General features: G+C 43.7%; 1 protein-coding gene across 1 annotated transcript; it reads left to right on the top strand.

Annotated features, from left to right (window-relative positions):
* Positions 1-663: 663 nt before the first annotated feature.
* LOC138771446 (NACHT, LRR and PYD domains-containing protein 12-like) lies at positions 664-17507 on the top strand. Its single transcript, XM_069951144.1, has 12 exons — positions 664-731; positions 1104-1264; positions 1977-2154; positions 3628-3693; positions 3837-5532; positions 9837-9923; positions 11320-11490; positions 12055-12225; positions 12475-12648; positions 15525-15695; positions 16327-16485; positions 16999-17507. The coding sequence occupies exons 1-12, from the start codon at positions 698-700 to the stop codon at positions 17033-17035; spliced, it is 3105 nt and encodes a 1034-aa protein (XP_069807245.1). The 5' UTR covers positions 664-697; the 3' UTR covers positions 17036-17507.
* The last annotated feature ends 971 nt before the right edge of the window (positions 17508-18478 follow it).

Consider the following 18478-nt stretch of genomic DNA (forward strand, 5'->3'; position numbering starts at 1 on the left):
ACGGGTATATATGTGACTCCCCTTCTCAAATGTAGAGCATCTTGGGCCCCTTCAAGCCAATAACAAGGGCACAACTGTGTTGTTCAGTAACCAAGATATATGTATATAGGAAAATTAATAAACAAAACTTGACTAATTCATTGGAAAGTTGTCTCGTGTTATTTTGTCATCAGACCAGGAGCATGGCGGATGTGTATAGAATGAATGGGACTCATCGGTGACCTTGAAGTATTGGCCTTGACTCCATTATACAGGCTGAGAACATAGAGCTGATTCTATGTGTGTAGAAGGTTATGGTTTTTCACCATTAGATAAATGATACCAGACACTGTACATGGTCTGTGAGTCTATAATAAGAACTGGAAATCAAAGTTCAACTGCAACCATAAAGGTAGTCATGCCTACAATAAAACCCTTCAAATAAGCCTTGTGCAGAGATAAAGGCGATCCCTCACCATCTTCTAGATAAGGGGAGGATTACAATAACAATTAATGTATATGTAGGTCCATTACATGACCCCAGCATGGGCGGGTCCATCAACCAACCATATGACACCATGTATATACTTGAAGTAGTAGCTATAGATTTCCCGGTCTAGGTCGCTGACTTGTACTATTGAGCTAATGTTACCACTGCGAGGAAGATGAAGGCAATAGCCTGACCCGGGTTGGAGTTTTGTGAATTTTTATATAAAAGATGGATCCGTTATCAGAAAGAGTTGTAAGGGACGGTAAGTGATATAGCTTCAGTATCTATGTATCATCTATCTATCTATCTATCTATCTATCTATCTATCTATCTCCTATCTATCTATCTATCTATCTATCTATCTATCTATCTATCTATCTATCTCCTATATACGGTATCTATCTATCTTTGCATCTACTGTGAGAATAATTCCAAGTAAAAGTGATGTTTTCCATATCCTTGACCTCGCCGTCAGTCCCATACTCCTTTCTATGGCAGCAGTACTGCACCTCCCAGCCCCCACCCTCCATACACCTGCATGACCTGAATGGGAGAAGGGAGATGGATTGGTTCTTCCCTTCTAGCAAATCTTCTATTTCAACAGCAATTTTAGTGATTTTATTCTTTTCTCCAGATGATGTCAAACATTTCTTAGAGAAGCTCTATCAGTATGAAGATCACAAGGTGAGGAAGATGTACAAATATTTCAGAGAGGAGTTAGTCTTCATTGTAGAGTCCATGGACACCTATGACTTTTATTCTAAACTGGAGTCTCGAAAAACTGTTGACACAAAGGTAAGAAACATGCTTCATCTTTTTTATCAATACTGCCCCCTATATACAAGAATATAACTACTATAATACTGCCCCCTATATACAGGAATATAACTGCTATAATACTGCTCCTATATACAAAAATATAACTACTATAATGTAACAACGGGAGAAGAGAGAGACTGGGGCACTCACCGATGTTCCAAGCAAAAGTCTTTAATCCGATAGACAAAAGTCCATGGTGGAGGGAGGACAGATGGAATGGCGGGCGCTTATACCCCGAAACGACGTTTCACGCCCACTCGGCACTTCTTCCTGCCGGGAAGGACCTTCCCGGCAGGAAGAAGCGTCGAGTGGGCGTGAAACGTCGTTCCGGGGTATAGGCCACTGACTGGCACGGTGTGGACTTAGTGTAGGGACCCATGTGTATCAGATACCGGCACGAGGTACATGGGGCAGTGTGGCTTGATCAATTCATACACAAAATTCTGATGTGTTTTTTATTTAGCCTAGGGGCACTAGTATCAGCCATAGGTGTGAGGTGCAGCACTCTGTTTCTTCCCTGAACCATAACTACTATAATACTGCTCCTATATACAGGAATATACTACTATAATACTGCTCCTATATACAGGAATATAACTACTATAATACTGCTCCTATATACAGGAATATAACTACTATAATACTGCCCCCTACTGCATGTACAAGCTAATAACTTTTTTTTATTCAGTCTTGCTTACAGATGAGGAATGACCTGGGTGCTTCTATGTTTTCTGAGCAGTTGATAAGAGATGTATTTGATAAGGGAAGGAGCGGTGTCATAGCGTTCTGGGAATGTCTCTTTTCTGTAGAGACCGGACGATCAGATCCCAATTTAATAACAATACTGGATGAAATCCTTCAGACGGGTAATACTGATTACTATGTTATTCTTATTATTTTATTCTTGTTAATAGATTTATATATTCGTATCATAAACATAATAGTCAATAACTTCAGGCCCAATGTGACAGGTTTATAAGAGAAAGCACCCACCAATGTAATCTGCCTTTACAAACACTGATGAACGAATAGCGTCATGTATTCAGGGTCATTGAGTGTAGTGCAGAACATTTACCAACAATAAGCTGACTCTATAACTACACTAGACAAGACTTACATTATCTAGTATGAAATAAACAGAAAATCTGAGCCCGCTAGGAGTTTCACGGCGTTGGTTTCCATGGCTGAGCAGCTGCATGCAAACATTATGTCACCAAACACAATGCCAAGCATCAAAGTGGTGTAAGGTGACCACCGCAGGACCCCGGAGCAGCAGACACATATTCTGTGGGTTGATGCTTCCCTATCTGGTATATGATCAATGAGGCAGGGTTTGGACAATGCTGCCTGTCTGACGGCATTGTGCTAGCTGTAAAGTTTGGTGAAGGTGGGTAATACTATGGGGTGTTTTCCAGGTTTTAGCCCCGGCACTTTAGTTCCAGTATAGGAAAACCATAATGCTTCAGCACCAAGACACTGTGGACAATTGTCACTTCCAGCTTTGTGGGAACAGTTTGGGTTTGGCACCTTTTAGTTCCAGCATGACTGCCCCAATGAACTCAGCAAGGTCCATAGAGGCATGGAGGGGGAACATGACTGACCACACAGAGCCCCGACCGCAACTCCATCCAACACCTCTGTACAAGTACAGTACCATGGCTATCATTCCAAAATCTCCCAGTTTTCACCTTCTTCTGCTATGTTTTTACTGCAGGAATGGCTGATCACTGCCTGAGGTGGGCAAGTGGTCACGTTGTGGTTGTTATTTAAAGGGGTAGCGCAGCCAGAACCCCTTTTTTTCAGAATGCCCAGAGAAGAGGTGGGTGAAAAAAAATAACATCCACTTACCTCCCTGGCTCCTGCACTGCCGCCTGCATTTTTCCACTCCGGTCTCTGGTGTGCAGCCACTTCCTGGTCTGAGACAGGACTTAAGACATGATGTTGCCGCTCCCTCAGTCACTCAGTGGCACAGGCAGATCACCGCTCCAGTCCCTGAACGGGGCCGGGGAGGTAAAGAGATGATATTTTTCACCCACCCTTTCCGCAACCTTCTTATTAAAGAGGCCCTGCCCATACTACTCCATTAAGACTGAAGCACCCACCATAGCTTCTACACTGGATCGCTGTGGGAATGAACAGTTGAGTAAGGCTTGAGTGCAGTATATTGTGTGCCTGGCTACAAAGTCTGCAGGAGCAGGGACTACCCGAAGCAGATATCACTTACAGTATATCGATATTCTCTTATCTCTCGTTAACATAAAACCTGCCACTACAACGTGCTTACCTTTATACCCAGCAACAATCCTGATAACCTCATGCAACAACTTTCTTCTGTGTAGGCGATAACCTCATAGAACAGATCATTCTGGACAAAGAAGGTCCGCGACTGTCTTCAGAGCTAAAAGGTAAGTGTACAAAGCCCAATATGGTAACAGTGAGCAATGACAGCAATGGCCATGCTGTGTATTATTCCCATGGAGGAAATATTTTGGATTTTTTTTTTCATGGGCCTACTTGGACTCATTAATTTATTTCTCTATCTTTCCAGGTACCCAAATGCTCCACAAGGACCATCTCTGGAAGAAAAGTCAGTATTTGGTAGAACACAAGCCCCCTGGGTCCACACTGAAGCTACAAAGCTTCCCCATTTCTGAGCGCTATATAAACATTGTTGTTGTATCTAGTAATCAAAGAAAGCTACAACCTCAAAATGAGCTAATATTGGCCGGGATAAAACACGAGAAATACATGTACGAAAAAAGAACCGCATTGGAACGTATTGTTGGCAACAAGCTATTCCGATGGTGTCACGAAATAGGGTGTGTGCCACATACTGTGATGGTGAAGGGAGTTCCGGGAGTGGGGAAGACCACACTAATGCAAAAGTTTGTCTATGACTGGCTGAAGAGGAAAAATTATCAAAGATTTGCTTTTATCTTCTTCTTCAAATTCCGGACCTTAAATCATCTTGGCAAGGTCAGTTTGGAGAACATGATCCTTCAGGAATATCCTCATCTGAGGAATCATCTGGAAACTATCTTACAAAATCCAGAAGAACTGCTCTTCATATTTGATGGTTTGGATGAATCTATTCACAAAATGGATTTCTGGTCAAATAAACTCCTGGACAATGTGAGACAAGTGGATAATCTTGGTGTGATAGTAGTTAGTTTGGTTAAACAGTCCCTCCTCCGAGGCTGCTATGTCTTAATGACCAGTCGCCCAAGTAGACTGGCATCGATAGGTACGGGTGTTTTTCAAAGGGTCTCGGAAATCATGGGCTTCTTTCCTAAGGAAAGGGAACAATACTTTGAAGGGTTTTTCCAAAATAAGAGCATTTCTGACACCATATTTAAGTATGTAAAGGAGAATGACACATTGTACACATTCTGTTACATCCCGTCCTACTGCTGGATCATCTGTACAGTGTTATCCAGGAGCTTCCAACCAAGTAGTGATCAGCCAATGTCATTATTACCCAGAACAGTCACCCAGCTCTTTGCGATATTCGTTGCCAACATTCTGGAGAATCACAGCCTGCACAAAAGTGACGCTACAAATCTTCTGAAGTCAATTGGATGGATGGCAGAATATGGAGTTATGAATCAAAGTATTATTTTCGATGAACGAGATCTGAGATCTTTCAGTGTGGACGCTTCTTCACAACTACTATCAAGTTTTATGATCGAAACTGACCAACCTCCAACTTTCTCCTTCCTACATCTGACTATTCAGGAGTTCTTTGCTGCCTTGGTTCACTATATGGACTATAACCCAGAAAGACTCGAGAAGTCACTTAAGCAAAGCCAACTCTACGATGATAATCGTGGTGAAATATTCCTTCGTTTTCTTTGTGGATTATCGGATACAACCACCGGGTCCTTTTTAAAGGACTATTTGGGGGAGTTGTCTACCGAAACATCAAAAATGATAATCGAGTGGCTTCTAAAGACCATCCGCGAATCCTGGAAGGAGAATGAATACAAAGTAGATAATCGAAAGCTCATGGCCGCATTCATCTATCTTTTTGAGACCCGAAACAAGGCTCTTGTTTTGGAATCTTTGGGATCACACAAAAGTTTTGATTTTTCTTATGTTCCTTTGACGCCTTTAGACTGTAGCGTGTTTCCATTTATTCTAGAATCCTGTATAGAGACAGAGAGGCTCAATCTAGAATCGTGTGGCATTCAAAAAGAGGGATTAGAAAGACTTTATCGAGCCCTTCATACTATCCGGGACCTCAGGTAAATAAACTTCTCCTACTTCTGTAATGGGGGCCATGAAAGAGATTTCTTTTATCGGATGTTCCAAATTTTGGGGTATCATGCCATTGCTTAGAAATTTTTGGGGAACTGATATCAACAGATTTTATGCTTCATTAACTTCTAATATGCTTACAGCCATAATTCCCAAAATCTTGGGCTAAAAATGTAAATCATACAAGATACAATGACTTGCAAATGTCATAGTCCCACATTTTATTCTCAATAGAACATCAAACACATATCAGATGCTTCACTATGTCACGAAAAGAAGCAGCAACACATATCGAAAAGTCGGGACAAGGCCATGTCTGCCGTCGTGTAGCATCTCCTCTTCTTTAAATAGTGCTCTGTAAAGGTCTGAGAAGTGAGGAAACCGAATGCTGGAATTTCGAGAGAAAAATGTTGTCCCATTCTAGATGCTAGATTCTTTTGTTTCATATGTTTTTCTAATGGTGACAGGTCTACAATGCAGCAAGGCCGGTTCAGAGCCAGGGTTCTTCTTCTGGGAAGTCATGTGTCAGAACTCAGTTGCCTGGTCAGATTCCAGCCAGCAAGGAGCAACGCTCTGCAGCTGGGAATTCCCCAGGCTTGCAACCACACCCAGAGAGATATTCTACTAGGACAGAGGTAAAGCTTTGGCTGTCCAGGCATGATGGGAGTTGCAGTTTTGCAACAGCTGGAGAGCCAAGTTTCCCTACCCCTGTACTAGAAGCTCCTGGAGTGACAGGCAGACAGCCTCTCCAGGCAGGAGATGTGTCACATGGGCCAATAGCAGAGCCAGCGGCTGCTTCGATCAGCTGCGGGGTGTGTGTGTGTGTCTGGATACGCCATTTAAACTTCCCTGGACCTGTATGTTGGTGCCTGTGATAGTTTTTGCAAAAGGATGCTGGTTGACCTCAGGGAGACCAACCAGAACACCGCAGAGACACCATCACGTGTCTCGACGTCAGTGAACTAGCCAGGTGTCTCTGCAGTGTTCTTTTGCATATTTGATTTCCCAGGGAGCAATGTTCTAGAATACACTGACGTCGAGACACGTGATGGTGTCTCTGCGGTGTTCTGGTTGATCTCCCTAAGGTCAACCAGCGTCCTTTTGCATGCCAGAAACCTACTCTACACTGATGAGGGGCAAATACCTCGAAACAGCTGTCTGTGGATGGATACCTTGCTTGGGTGGTTTCCTTGATTGGAAACATTCCTTGGTTTGGTTGTTCCTTCCCGGAGGAGGGTCTGGCTAGTTCACGGACATTGAGACACGTAATGGTGTCTCTGCAGTGTTCTTTTGTGATAGTTTTTGGTCTGCTGATACTTCACCAGCATTTACTGTGTTTTGCCTCCCCGTGTATCTTGACCTCTGCTATTGGTCCTGGACTCCCTGGCTTCTTTTCTGATTTGGTGCCTGACTGTGTATGACCTCGGTTAGTGTTACGGTATTCCTTTTTTGATTCTGACTTTGTACTGTGCTGTCGTCTCTGGTTCTGACCTCTAGTGAGTAATTGGTTACGGTATTGTATTGTGATTGGTGGCTTATTCGTACTCTCCTGGTAATGATGCAGACTGTTGATTGCTCTCCTCTGACGGCCCAGCACATAGTAGTGTAGGGACCATTGACCAGTTGGGGGCTGCCTCCTAAGGCAGCAAGCCAAGCAGGTAGGGATATTGGGTTGAGAGCCAGTCAGGGCTCACTGAACCTCCCTTGACGTAACATTATGTTGTTGTGATGGCTGAAGTATGTGGTTTAGCATTTTGTTGCTGAAATGATGCAAGGCCTTCTCTGGAGATCTTATATAGGTTGTCCTAAAGCTTATATATAATGTTCACCATTAATAGTACCTTCACAGGTGTAAGCTGCCAATGCCATAGGCTCTATGTGTGCAGGCTCTAGAACTCTGCTCTCATATAAGCTGGATGATATCTCTCCTTCTGAGACCGCATTACATGGTGTCCGTGGTTTCCAAAAAGAATGTAACATACTGATTCATCTGACCATAGAACAGGTTCTCCATGTTGCCTCTATTTTTGGCTCAGAGAAGACAGCGATATTTGTGGATCATGTTGAAATATGACAGAAATTTTTTAGACGCAATTTTTTGTAGGTTGGTGACCCCCTGGGCCCATCTTTGCTCTCCTCTTTTCTTTCTTGTCTAGATTTTTGTTGCCCCGTCCCAATTTTTGAGATGCGTTGTTGCCATCAAATTCTAAATGAGTACTTTTTTTTTCACAACCTGGAAAAATGTCTCACTTTTATCATCTGATACGTGGTCTATTGCGGATAAAATATGAGATTTAAAATCCCTGCTTTTATTTACACTTAATCACAACTTTTCATAATATCATAATATCACAGCAACAGAAATATCTCTTACCAGATATACTGTGTCCAGGGCAGTAGCGGATTATAATAGGTCCTTTTCGGGCGCTAGCCCGGGGCCCTAAGCTCCTGGGGGCCCCATGGCCACCTAAACAGACTTAGAGTATATTCACACGAACGGGCAGGTCCTGGCAGTTCCCATACACTACATACTTGCTGCGGTCTAAACAACCGCAGCGAGTATGTAATTCTGCCGCCCTTAACCCCTTCTGCTCCCGGCCAGCTCCCCCGCTGTAAGCATACTTTACCTGTCCTTGCTGCACGGGTCCGGCGTCCTGCCAATCAGTGGCTGCGGCTGGGCAACACACTAATTGGCTGGACGGGAGAGCAGGACGCCGGACCCGTGCAGCAAGGACAGGTAATGTATGCTGCTTACAGCGGGGGAGCAGGCCGGGAGCAGAAGGGGTTAAGGGCGGCAGAATTACATACTCGCTGCGGTCGTTTAGAGTATGTAGTGTATGGGAACTGCCAGGACCTGCCGGGCTCGCAGCGAGAATCTCGCTGCGAGCCCGTTCGTGTGAATATACCCTTATACTTTCAGTCTATTGTCTTCTGGCCAAAGTTCTGCCATGATTTGCCAAAAATTGCTGCTTTTTTACCACAATTTTGCACACATCAGGGCATCATGACATTATCTATCCTGTACTATGAACACCACGCTAGTGTTACCATAGTTACAGTGGGGTGGGGGGGGGGCAGGCTTGGTGAACAGCCCGGGGCCTGTGGTAAAGTTAATTGGCCCCTGGTCCAGGGTAGTGAACTTAGCAATACAGAAGGATGCAATATAATGTACTGTGGGGAACTTCCTGCTTAAGACGGATCTGGCTGCCCAGAATGCTTTGCTCTACCCATAATGCCTTTTAGTGATTTAATACTAAATGCAGCCACTAGATGGGGCTCTAACCACACTGAATAGCATCAGGTGAGCAGGGGGATACAGCTGGCAAATACGCCAGGGAGTAAGTAAGAATCTGAGTCTACTCCCCAGTGTACGCCAGGGGCGCAAGGATGATAAGTCTCCCCCTATATGTAAAGAATACCTATCGCAGAGAATGAATGCAGGGACACTCTGCAAAGCAATTCAATGTATGCCCTGGTCACATTCAGCATAAGAGCAATGGCCGTCTCATGGCCGTTCACCACTTCATCCGGCTCTTATACCGGTGAGTGCCATTGTATTCATTCTTTGTAAAAGTTAACTTGAATGGCCCTACTTATATTCAGCTGAGCACCATTATATCATATTAGCTGCACCAACTACTCCAGCGAAAATCCTTTTCTTTTAGATCAGCTGGTTTCAGAAAGTATATATAGATTTGTAATTTACTTCTAGTTAAAAATCTCCATTCTTCCTGTACTTATCAGCTGCTTTATGTCCTGCAGGAAGTGGTGTATTCTCTCCAGTCTAACACAGTGCTCTCTGCTGCCACCTCTGTCCATGTCAGGAACTGTCCAGAGCAGGAGAGGTTTTCTATGGGGATTTGCTGCTGCTCTGGACAGTTCCTGACATGGACAGAGGTGGCAGCAGAGAGCACTGTGTCAGACTTGAGAGAACACACCACTTCCTGCAGGACATACAGCAGCTGATGAGTACTGGAAGACTGGAGATTTTTTTAAAAGAAGTAAATTACAAATTTGTATAACTTTCTGAAACGAGTTGATTTGAAGAAAAAAAAAAAAGAGTTTTATTTTGCTAGAGTATCCCTTTAATTTTTGGTCACCATCAGGATTCTGCTAGGAGTAGTGCTAACAAGCTAAGAAACCCTTTGTGTGTTCAATAAATAAATAAATATATAGCAGTGGCATATTTTAACCCAAATCCTAGAAGTGTTCCTACACCAATGTTTACAATAGTACTGTGATATTCCCGCCATTTTCTTCCCTTAGACTAATGCTCTCTTCCCTATTACAGCCTCCGTGACAACAGCCTAAAGGATGGAGATGTGGACCTCATATGTTCTGCAATAAGTCAACCAAACTGTAGGATCCAGGAGCTGTGGTACGTTACTATCCACCCTCACAGTCATATTGGGGACTACAGACCTGATGGATATAAGATACTGCTATGGTGTCCACATGTCGGGGAGCAGACCTTCTGTGTTATGTATCAGGGAATGGAATATGGCATCATGCGGTTCCTTACCTCTCTCCAGCCTCTCTGTTAATGATCAGACACCTTCTCTATCATCCTGCATAAACTAGTAATCAGGGGACATGGTGGTGGGGAGAGGAGGGGGATGCAGCTGCAGTGTCTCAGAAACAAGATGATGGTGAGAGAGTGGGAGACTATGGGGGAAACCGTGACTGGGTCCAGCAAAAGGAAAGGACTTACAGTCTCCAGGTTACATGACCATATGATCTAAGAAGGGATTAGGGCATGATTTAAGCCTCAGTAGGCTAAATACTTTTGTGGAGAGGGAACATTGTGGTCAGACTTTGCTATGATGGTGTAGGTAAGGAACCTGAAAACATATAAATTGACAGAAAACTTATATATAGTATATGTGGCGAAGCAGTTCGGTGCTCTATGCTGGGGTAGCTTTGGTGGTGTGGCAGCTCGGTGGGTGTGGGTCCTTTGGGAACTTGTCATGGTAGCCTGGAGTGGCATTAGTACCCAGACAGACACTGCTTCTGCAGGTTTGGATAACCCAAGTATAGCCTGGTGTGTAGGTGCGGAATAATAGACATAATCCAGTGGCTTAACCAGAATAACGTCTGTTTACTTAAACTTTTCAGTGTAATACAACAATAAGGCTTCAGTAACTGCAGGCAGGACGTAGAAGTAGTAACTGCAGAAGTGAAAGTAGAGGAGCGTCTTGAGGTCCCTGTCCAATGTATGAAGAACAGACGGGGAAGAGAAGATACTAGTACTCATGTATAGATATTTGTGATCTGACCGCTTTATTCCCTATAGTGTAAGGGTATCCGTCCTCCTAGTGTAGTACAAGGTCCCAGGTCCCTGCGCTGGATTAAGCAGGCTTCCTGAATTTTCCAGAATAGCTGTGTGTTACAGTAGGATACGTAGGCTAACTGCAGCTTTGTCCTACTGGGCTCAGTGCCTAGCTCAGGTACGCTGCCCTGTGTCATGTTGAGAGAACGTCCTTTCCTTCTGAGGGGTGGTTAACGGCATGAAAATCTCTCTCTCTTGCTCTCTCCAACACTCCTGACTAACGAAAGACCCTCCTACCAGGAACTAACCTCCCTTTTATACGGCCTAACTAAAATTCCACTGTAGAAATCTAATCTAGAGTGAGTTACTTTGCCCAAGTGCAATAAAGATGTAGTGGCACTCCTGTGCTGGGACACTACACATATATATATATTATTTTTATTATTATTATTATTTCAGTTTTGTTAATTGTTCATCATATATGTTTTATGCTTTTATTTCACAGCTTGAGCAGTAATAGTCTCACTCACTATTGCTGTCCTCCTTTGGCTTCTGCTTTAAGTAATAACCGGTCCCTGAAGAAACTCGACCTGTCATATAACAACTTGTCGGGACCTCATTTCGGTGACTTGATGGAAGCTCTCTCCAGTCCGACATGTAGGATAGAGGAAATAATGTGAGTATGTGTATGGAGGGTTTGTGAGTGTTGAAGGGGATCCTTATCCCATACTGTATAGTAGTAATAACATCATACTGTAGGTTAAGGTAATCCCATAGAGTACATACAGATCTATCCGCCATAACGTTGGCACCTATAAGGAGCATTTTACTATAGTGCAGTAGTCTGTCTTATTCTGGTGTTTGTCCAGTTTGGTATCATACATCGCCCCAGTACTGAGACTAGTCGTCAGGTATAATCTGGCAGCAAGTGTTCTCATATCCTCAATAATAAAGCCTGATAGCATTGCTTTACTCCATGCTGTCCTCTGTTTTCTGATTAATTTGTTTTCGTAATAGCACACCATGTGGTCAGGAGTGGTACTACAAGTAAATCATTTACTCATAGGTGTATATGTATTAACTATATAAAAAAAAAAATCTTATTTATTGTGTTTAAATAATTGATTTATTTGAAGGCAAATCAATAAGTCACGGCAGACTAGGGCGTATAAATGACAGACATATAACACAGGCCTTGTTTCCACATTATCCATGATATCTTATCTCCTTTCTTGTACAGTTTGGCTCGCTGTAACCTGACAGACAGCTCTTGTCCTCAGCTGGCCGCTCTAATAAGTAACAGCTCTAACCTAAGGAGCCTTGACCTGTCCGATAATCGCCTGGAGGGGTCTCACTTTACGGCACTGATGAAAGCTTTATCGAGCCCAACATGCCGGCTAGAGGAGCTGATGTGAGTACAACCCCGATAACTGGACTGGGGAACACAGGGGTCTTCCTATACCATGGCTTATGTTTTGCTGAATTGTCCAATAGAAAATGTAGAAAGTATTGGACCACCTATGAAGTTTACCGCCTGGCAAGATTACATTTTTATCACTTATTTGAGCTTTTAAAGGTGTAGTTCACAAAAAAAAAAAAAAAAAATTCTTTCAAAAAGTGCATATGTATCTGTGACAATGACCCTGTGCTTGAGATGCAGATTGAGCTGTGACGGCACACGGATAGACCAGTCCCGCATCCAGCTGGCATCTACTATATCTGTAAATCGATCACTCCGGAAACTTAACCTGTGTGGGAGTAAGATGGTCGGTCCTCTCTTCACCGAGTTAATGGAAGCTCTGTCCAGCTCTTCCTTCAGGATAGAGGAGCTGATGTGAGTATATATCTGATCACCTTATAGGATGGGGATATATAAGTCATGCATGTCTAACAAGTCAGACGCATTATGGGAACGTCTGTCCATTTGGATTCCACCTGGACAGCTGCAAATAAAAAGGTTATAAAGAGCTGAATGCCCCTTTAACTCTACAGTCATGGCCACAAGTTTTGAGAATGACACAAATATTATATTTTCACATGATCTGCTGCCCTCTGGTTTTATGTGTTTGTCAGATGTTTTTATCACATACAGAAATATAATTGCAATCATATTATGAGTAACAGAAGCTTATACTGACAGTTAGATGAGTTACTGCAGCAAGTCTATAATATTTGCAGTGTTGCGCCTTCTTCTTCAGGACCTCTGCAATTCTCCATGGCTGCTCTCAATCAACTTCTGGACCAAATCCTGACTGATAGCCGTCCATTCTTGCACAATCAATGCTTGCATTTTGTCAGAATTTGTTGGTTTTTGTTTGTCCACCCGTCTCTTGATGATTGACCACAAGTTCTCAATGGAATTAAGATCTGGGGAGTTTCCAGGCCATGGACCCAAAATCTCTATGTTTTGTTCCCTGAGCCATTTAGTTATCACCTTTGCTTTACGGCAAGGTGCTCCATCATGCTGGAAAAGGCATTGTTGGTGGCCAAACTACTCTTGGACGGTTGGGAGAAGTTGCTCTTGGAGGACATTCTGGTCCCATTCTTTATTCACGGCCGTGTTTTTAGGCAAGACTGTGAGAGAGCCGATTCCCTTGGCTGAGAAGCAACCCCACACATGAATGGTTTCAGGATGCCGGTTACAGTTGGCATGAGACAAGACTGTTGGTAGCGCTCACCTCGTCTTCTCTGAATAAGCTGTTTTCCATATGTCCCAAACAATCGGACAGGGGATTCATCAGAGAAAATGACTTTCCCCCAGTCCTCAGCAGTCCACTCCCTGGACCTTTTGCAGAATATCAGTCTGTCCCTGATGTTTTTCTGGAGAGAAGTGGCTTCTTTGCTGCCCTCCTTGAGACCAGGCCTTGCTCCATGAGTCTCCACCTCACAGTGCACAGTGCAGATGCACTCACACCTGCCTGCTGCCATTCCTGAGCAAGCTCTGCACTGCTGTAGCTCGATCCCACAGCTGAAACACTTTTAAGAGACGGTCTTGGCGCTTGCTGGTCTTTCTTTAGCGCCCTGGAGCCTTTTTGGCAACAATGGAACCTCTCTCCTTGAAGTTCTTGATAATGCGATAGATTGTTGACTGAGGTGCAATCTTTCTAGCTGCTGTACTCTTCCCTGTTAGGCCATTTTTGTGCAGTGCAATGATGTCTGCACGTGTTTCTTTAGAGATAACAATGGTTAACAGAAGAGAAACAATGATGCCAAGCACCAGCCTCCTTTTAAAGTGTCCAGTGGTGTCATTCTTACTTAATCATGACAGATTGATCTCCAGCCCTGTCCTCATCAACACCCACACCTGTGTTAATGGAGCAATCACTGAAACAATGTTAGCTGGTCCTTTTAAGGCAGGGCTGCAATGATGCTGAAATGTGTTTTGGGGGATAAAGTTAATTTTCTAGGCAAATATTGACTTTGCAAGTAATTGCTGTTAAGCTGATCCCTCTTTATAACATTCTGGAGTATATGCAAATTGCCATTTTAAAAACTGAAGCAGTAGACTTTGTAAAAATTAATATTTGTATTATTCTCAAAACTTTTGGCCATGACTGTATAAAAGTGTTCCTGACATTTGACATTTTCTTTGATGTGTGTAGACCCCCCCAATCTTAAGAATGAGTCCTTCTCCTGTGGAGAGTCAGGCTTATTCTAACGTTGGGGGGGGGGGTCAAATATGTCCGACGATTTTTCAACCGACAGGGACACTTCTATAGAGTGAGGATACGTTCACACTAGGGAATACGTACGGAATTTCTTGTGGACTCCCTGTTCAAATTCACACGAGAAATTCTGCCCGTAAAAAAAAATTAGCAGGGTAATTTTATATTGTGTTTTACGGGCTTTCTATTTATTCGTTCACACGACGGAATTTCTATCCGGAAAATTCTGTCGCAGATTCGCGTTCCGCCAAAATAATTGACATGTCCATTCTTTGGGCGGAGTCCACTAGGAGAATCCTTTAGAAGTCAATGGGGGTTGAATTCCGCTTGCATTCTGCTCGAATTCTGCTCATATTCTGCCAGAGCTGAATAGGCAAGGATTTTCAGGCAGAAATCTTTTCTCTTCAATTCCTTGCAGATTCCTCAGTGTGAACATATCCTTTAAGGGGTATTCAGCTCATTTTCACGGACTATTCTTATGTTTCTGCCCTCCTGGTGTCCTCCTACAGCACCTCATGGTCCCCCCCTAAACAATATCACCTCCACTTCTGACATGGACTGACCTCTGTCCCCCCCCCCCCCCACCCCGCCAATCTCTATATTGGCCCCTGGCTTTTCTGTTATGAATAGAGCCCCAGGTACATCAAGGAACCCATGGCTCTATTCATTCCAATGGAGCCGCCAGAAAGAGCCGAGTACATCTCCCTTCCGGTGTACTCGGCTCTTTCCGTCATGTGCCGTACCCGCGACTCTATTCATAACACAGAATCTAGGGGGTTGATATGGAGATGGGCGAGGGGTACAGAGGTCGGACCCCACGCGAGCTCCTACTTTGCCCCTATGTAGATAGGGGAAAAGGTTACTTTTTCCTGGAATACCCCTTTAAGGACTAGATGGAGAACAGAATGCGCCAACAGTGACTACAGGTCATAGAAATTCTGTAAGTGTGAAGAGTGAGATACCATGTGAGCATAATGGGGCTCCGATTGTGGCAGAGATGATCCTATACGACAATGTGTAACACGCCTATTTATGTCCCCTACAGTTTGAGGGATATCAGCCTGACGGACGACGCTTGTGCCCAACTGGCAATGGCGATCCAGGATAACCTGTCCCTGAGGAAGCTGGACTTGTCTTATAACAACCTAGCAGGTCCTCATTTTGGGGATCTGATGGGAGCTCTGTCTAGTCCGAGCTGCGGGATAGAGGAATTACTGTGAGTATAACAGCCATACTAAAGTACAGTAAGACAATGGTCTCCTAGAAGAGTCATATAGGCCAAATATACATGGAATACATGAGAATGAATCATCTGCCACACAATCATGTGATCTAGATAAGGAGTAAGAGGAGATTCATCACTATAAAACAAGTATTAGAAAAGTTACCGATCTTCCTTCATGAACAGGATCCATAGCAATTGGATGAAAGATGAATTAATCTGTTGCTTAGTCTGCTTGCTTATCCTTATACGTTTTTAGAATCTATTTATAAAAAATGTATCTATCCCGAACATACACACCTTTTAGTACATAGCACATGTTAAGCCCCACCTCCCTATGTCCTGAGTTTTGTCCTGAGTTTTTCTGTTACTAGAGACAGAAATCTCCTGACAACAAGCAGTGAGCAGCAGATTTTAGAGAAGGGAGACTCCTAGTGGTCAAGACTTCAGATCTGCTTTTCTGGAGTAAGGAGTCATGTTAAGAATCACATAGGGAATCTCATGACATGAAGTGACATTGACCATTTAAATATATACAAAAAAATTGAAATATTAGGGCTTTAACATTGACTTGAATAAAATCTCCCGTCTGTTGTATAACTTATCTAATGTATTTAACTCTCAGTCTTCAGAGCACTGGGCTGACAGATGGAAACGTCTCATCACTGGAACTGCTGAAGAACTGCAAGAACCTGAGACGCCTCGATCTGAACCGTAACTACATCACAGACACCAGTCTACTTAGAGAACAAATGATGACGTCACCCAACCTGGAGGACCTCAGGTACATGTTTTAGCAGAAAATTAATATAATAGCCTCAAGGGGGCGCTATTTTCATAAGAACTGTACCACGGTATTAAAAGAGAAGTCTAGCCAGGAAGTAAAAAATCATTACGGGCTGCTCCTGGACCCCGACGGCTGTCTTCTGAACTTCCCTCTGGTTACGTCACAACCCGGCTGATGGATGCTCCATTCAGCCATTCAGTGACTGGGGCAGAACACCACTGCAGTCACTGATTGGCTGGGCAGGCTAAATCCCACCCATATGTCAAGCCCAGGTTGTGAAGTATCTGGAACCGGGAGAAGATGACATTCAGCGAGTGCGGGAGCTCCATTATGGACTTCTCAGCTAGACCAGAACCAGAGCCATGTGCAGATTTATTTCAGGGTTTCTTACCCCTTGGTGGTATCAGATATAACTCTACCAATCATCATGGATGCGTGTCACATAGATCACAACCAATTTTGGTCCAAATATCCTTTTCTCTCTCTCTCTTTTTTTTTTTTTACTTGCAGAATGAACTTCAAAAATCTTCTAGCAGTGACGCCTTAAGAAGGAAGCCGGAATCCTCAATGGGCAACTTCATGATGAAAAGGATCCAATAGGACTTTACAATCCGCACATAGACAAGGAAGAGTGTATGATGACGCCATGGAAAACTACGATGGTTAAAACGAGGATGGTTCTGATCCGCTCTGCTGATCACCAGATTATGTGTATGAATGTTTGTATATACTCAAAGCTCTGACGTTTGGGGGTATATGGAGGTGCCATACTGAGACATTTGGGGTCAGGTACAGCTTTTCCTCAGTTCTGTTCACATGAATGGGACAGATATACAGTGATCCTGCAGAACCAGGAACAGATACTATGAAGATAATGGAGCTCTACCTGGTAACCAATGAATAGGACATGGTGCGTGCTGGAGTGTCTGGCCCCTTCGATTAGCTGATTGGTGGGGTTACTGGGAGTCGGACAACCACCCATCTGACTCGATGGCTTGTTCTAATGATAAGGTTATACATTTTACGGTTATAGATCTCACTTTTTATTTAAAATAAAAGTCTTTCTACAAGTAATTGTGTACATGTGTCTCTAACAGCCCTGATTAGCACCACTGGGGCTGGAGCCAGGCCTAGCTCCCACTTCACTGAAGCCCTGGATAGGCTGCTTCCACATACTTGTACCCACATTCTCCCTACAGGACCTGTGCCTCCATATAGTAATAATGCCCCTCTGTGCCTCCATATAGTAATAATGCCCCCTCTGCCTCCATATAGTAATAATGCCTTTTCGTGCATCCAGAAAGTGATGCCACACTGTTCCTCTGTGTAGTTACAATGTGCATTGTGTCACCATATAGTAATAATTAGTGATGAGCGAGTAGTACTCGATCATGTAGGTATTCGATGGAATACTACGCTATTCAAAATGCTTGTTTTCTATTGACCATTCGACCAAATGCGCAGTAAAAATTAGTTTCTCTTTCCACCTTCCCTTTTTTGGACCAATGAGTATGCAGGGGGGTGTTAGAGGGCCTAGAAGCACGCTGGCATTGCAAGAACAGCGTCTACATTCATTGGCTGGCTTACTCATGTGACTTGGCATTTTCATAGTTGCCAACATTTGAAAAATGTTTCCAGGGACACTTTAGCGTTGTCAACAAGGGGTGTGGCTTATAGTAGGTGTGGTCTTGGTGAGTGTGGCCTCTTGTGGGTGTGGTTTACAGGGTGTGGCTTGTCACCAGAGTTTTTTTTTTTTTTTTTGGGGGGGGGGTCCAGAATTTTCCAGTTAGAACTTTACAGTCAGAACAATACAAAAGGATGAGGGTTGTAGTAGTAGTACAGGAATAGGTGAGGGGTGTAGTAGTAAAGGAACAGATGAGGGGCAGGGGTGCAGCTAGGAGTCATGGGGCCCCATGAAACCTTGGTAGCTGAGGGGTGACTGGAGCAGACTGGGGGTAGCTGGGGCAGACTGAGGGTGACTGGGGCAGAC

The sequence above is a fragment of the Dendropsophus ebraccatus genome, chromosome 13 (assembly GCF_027789765.1).
Source record: "Dendropsophus ebraccatus isolate aDenEbr1 chromosome 13, aDenEbr1.pat, whole genome shotgun sequence".
NCBI lineage: Eukaryota > Metazoa > Chordata > Amphibia > Anura > Hylidae > Dendropsophus > Dendropsophus ebraccatus.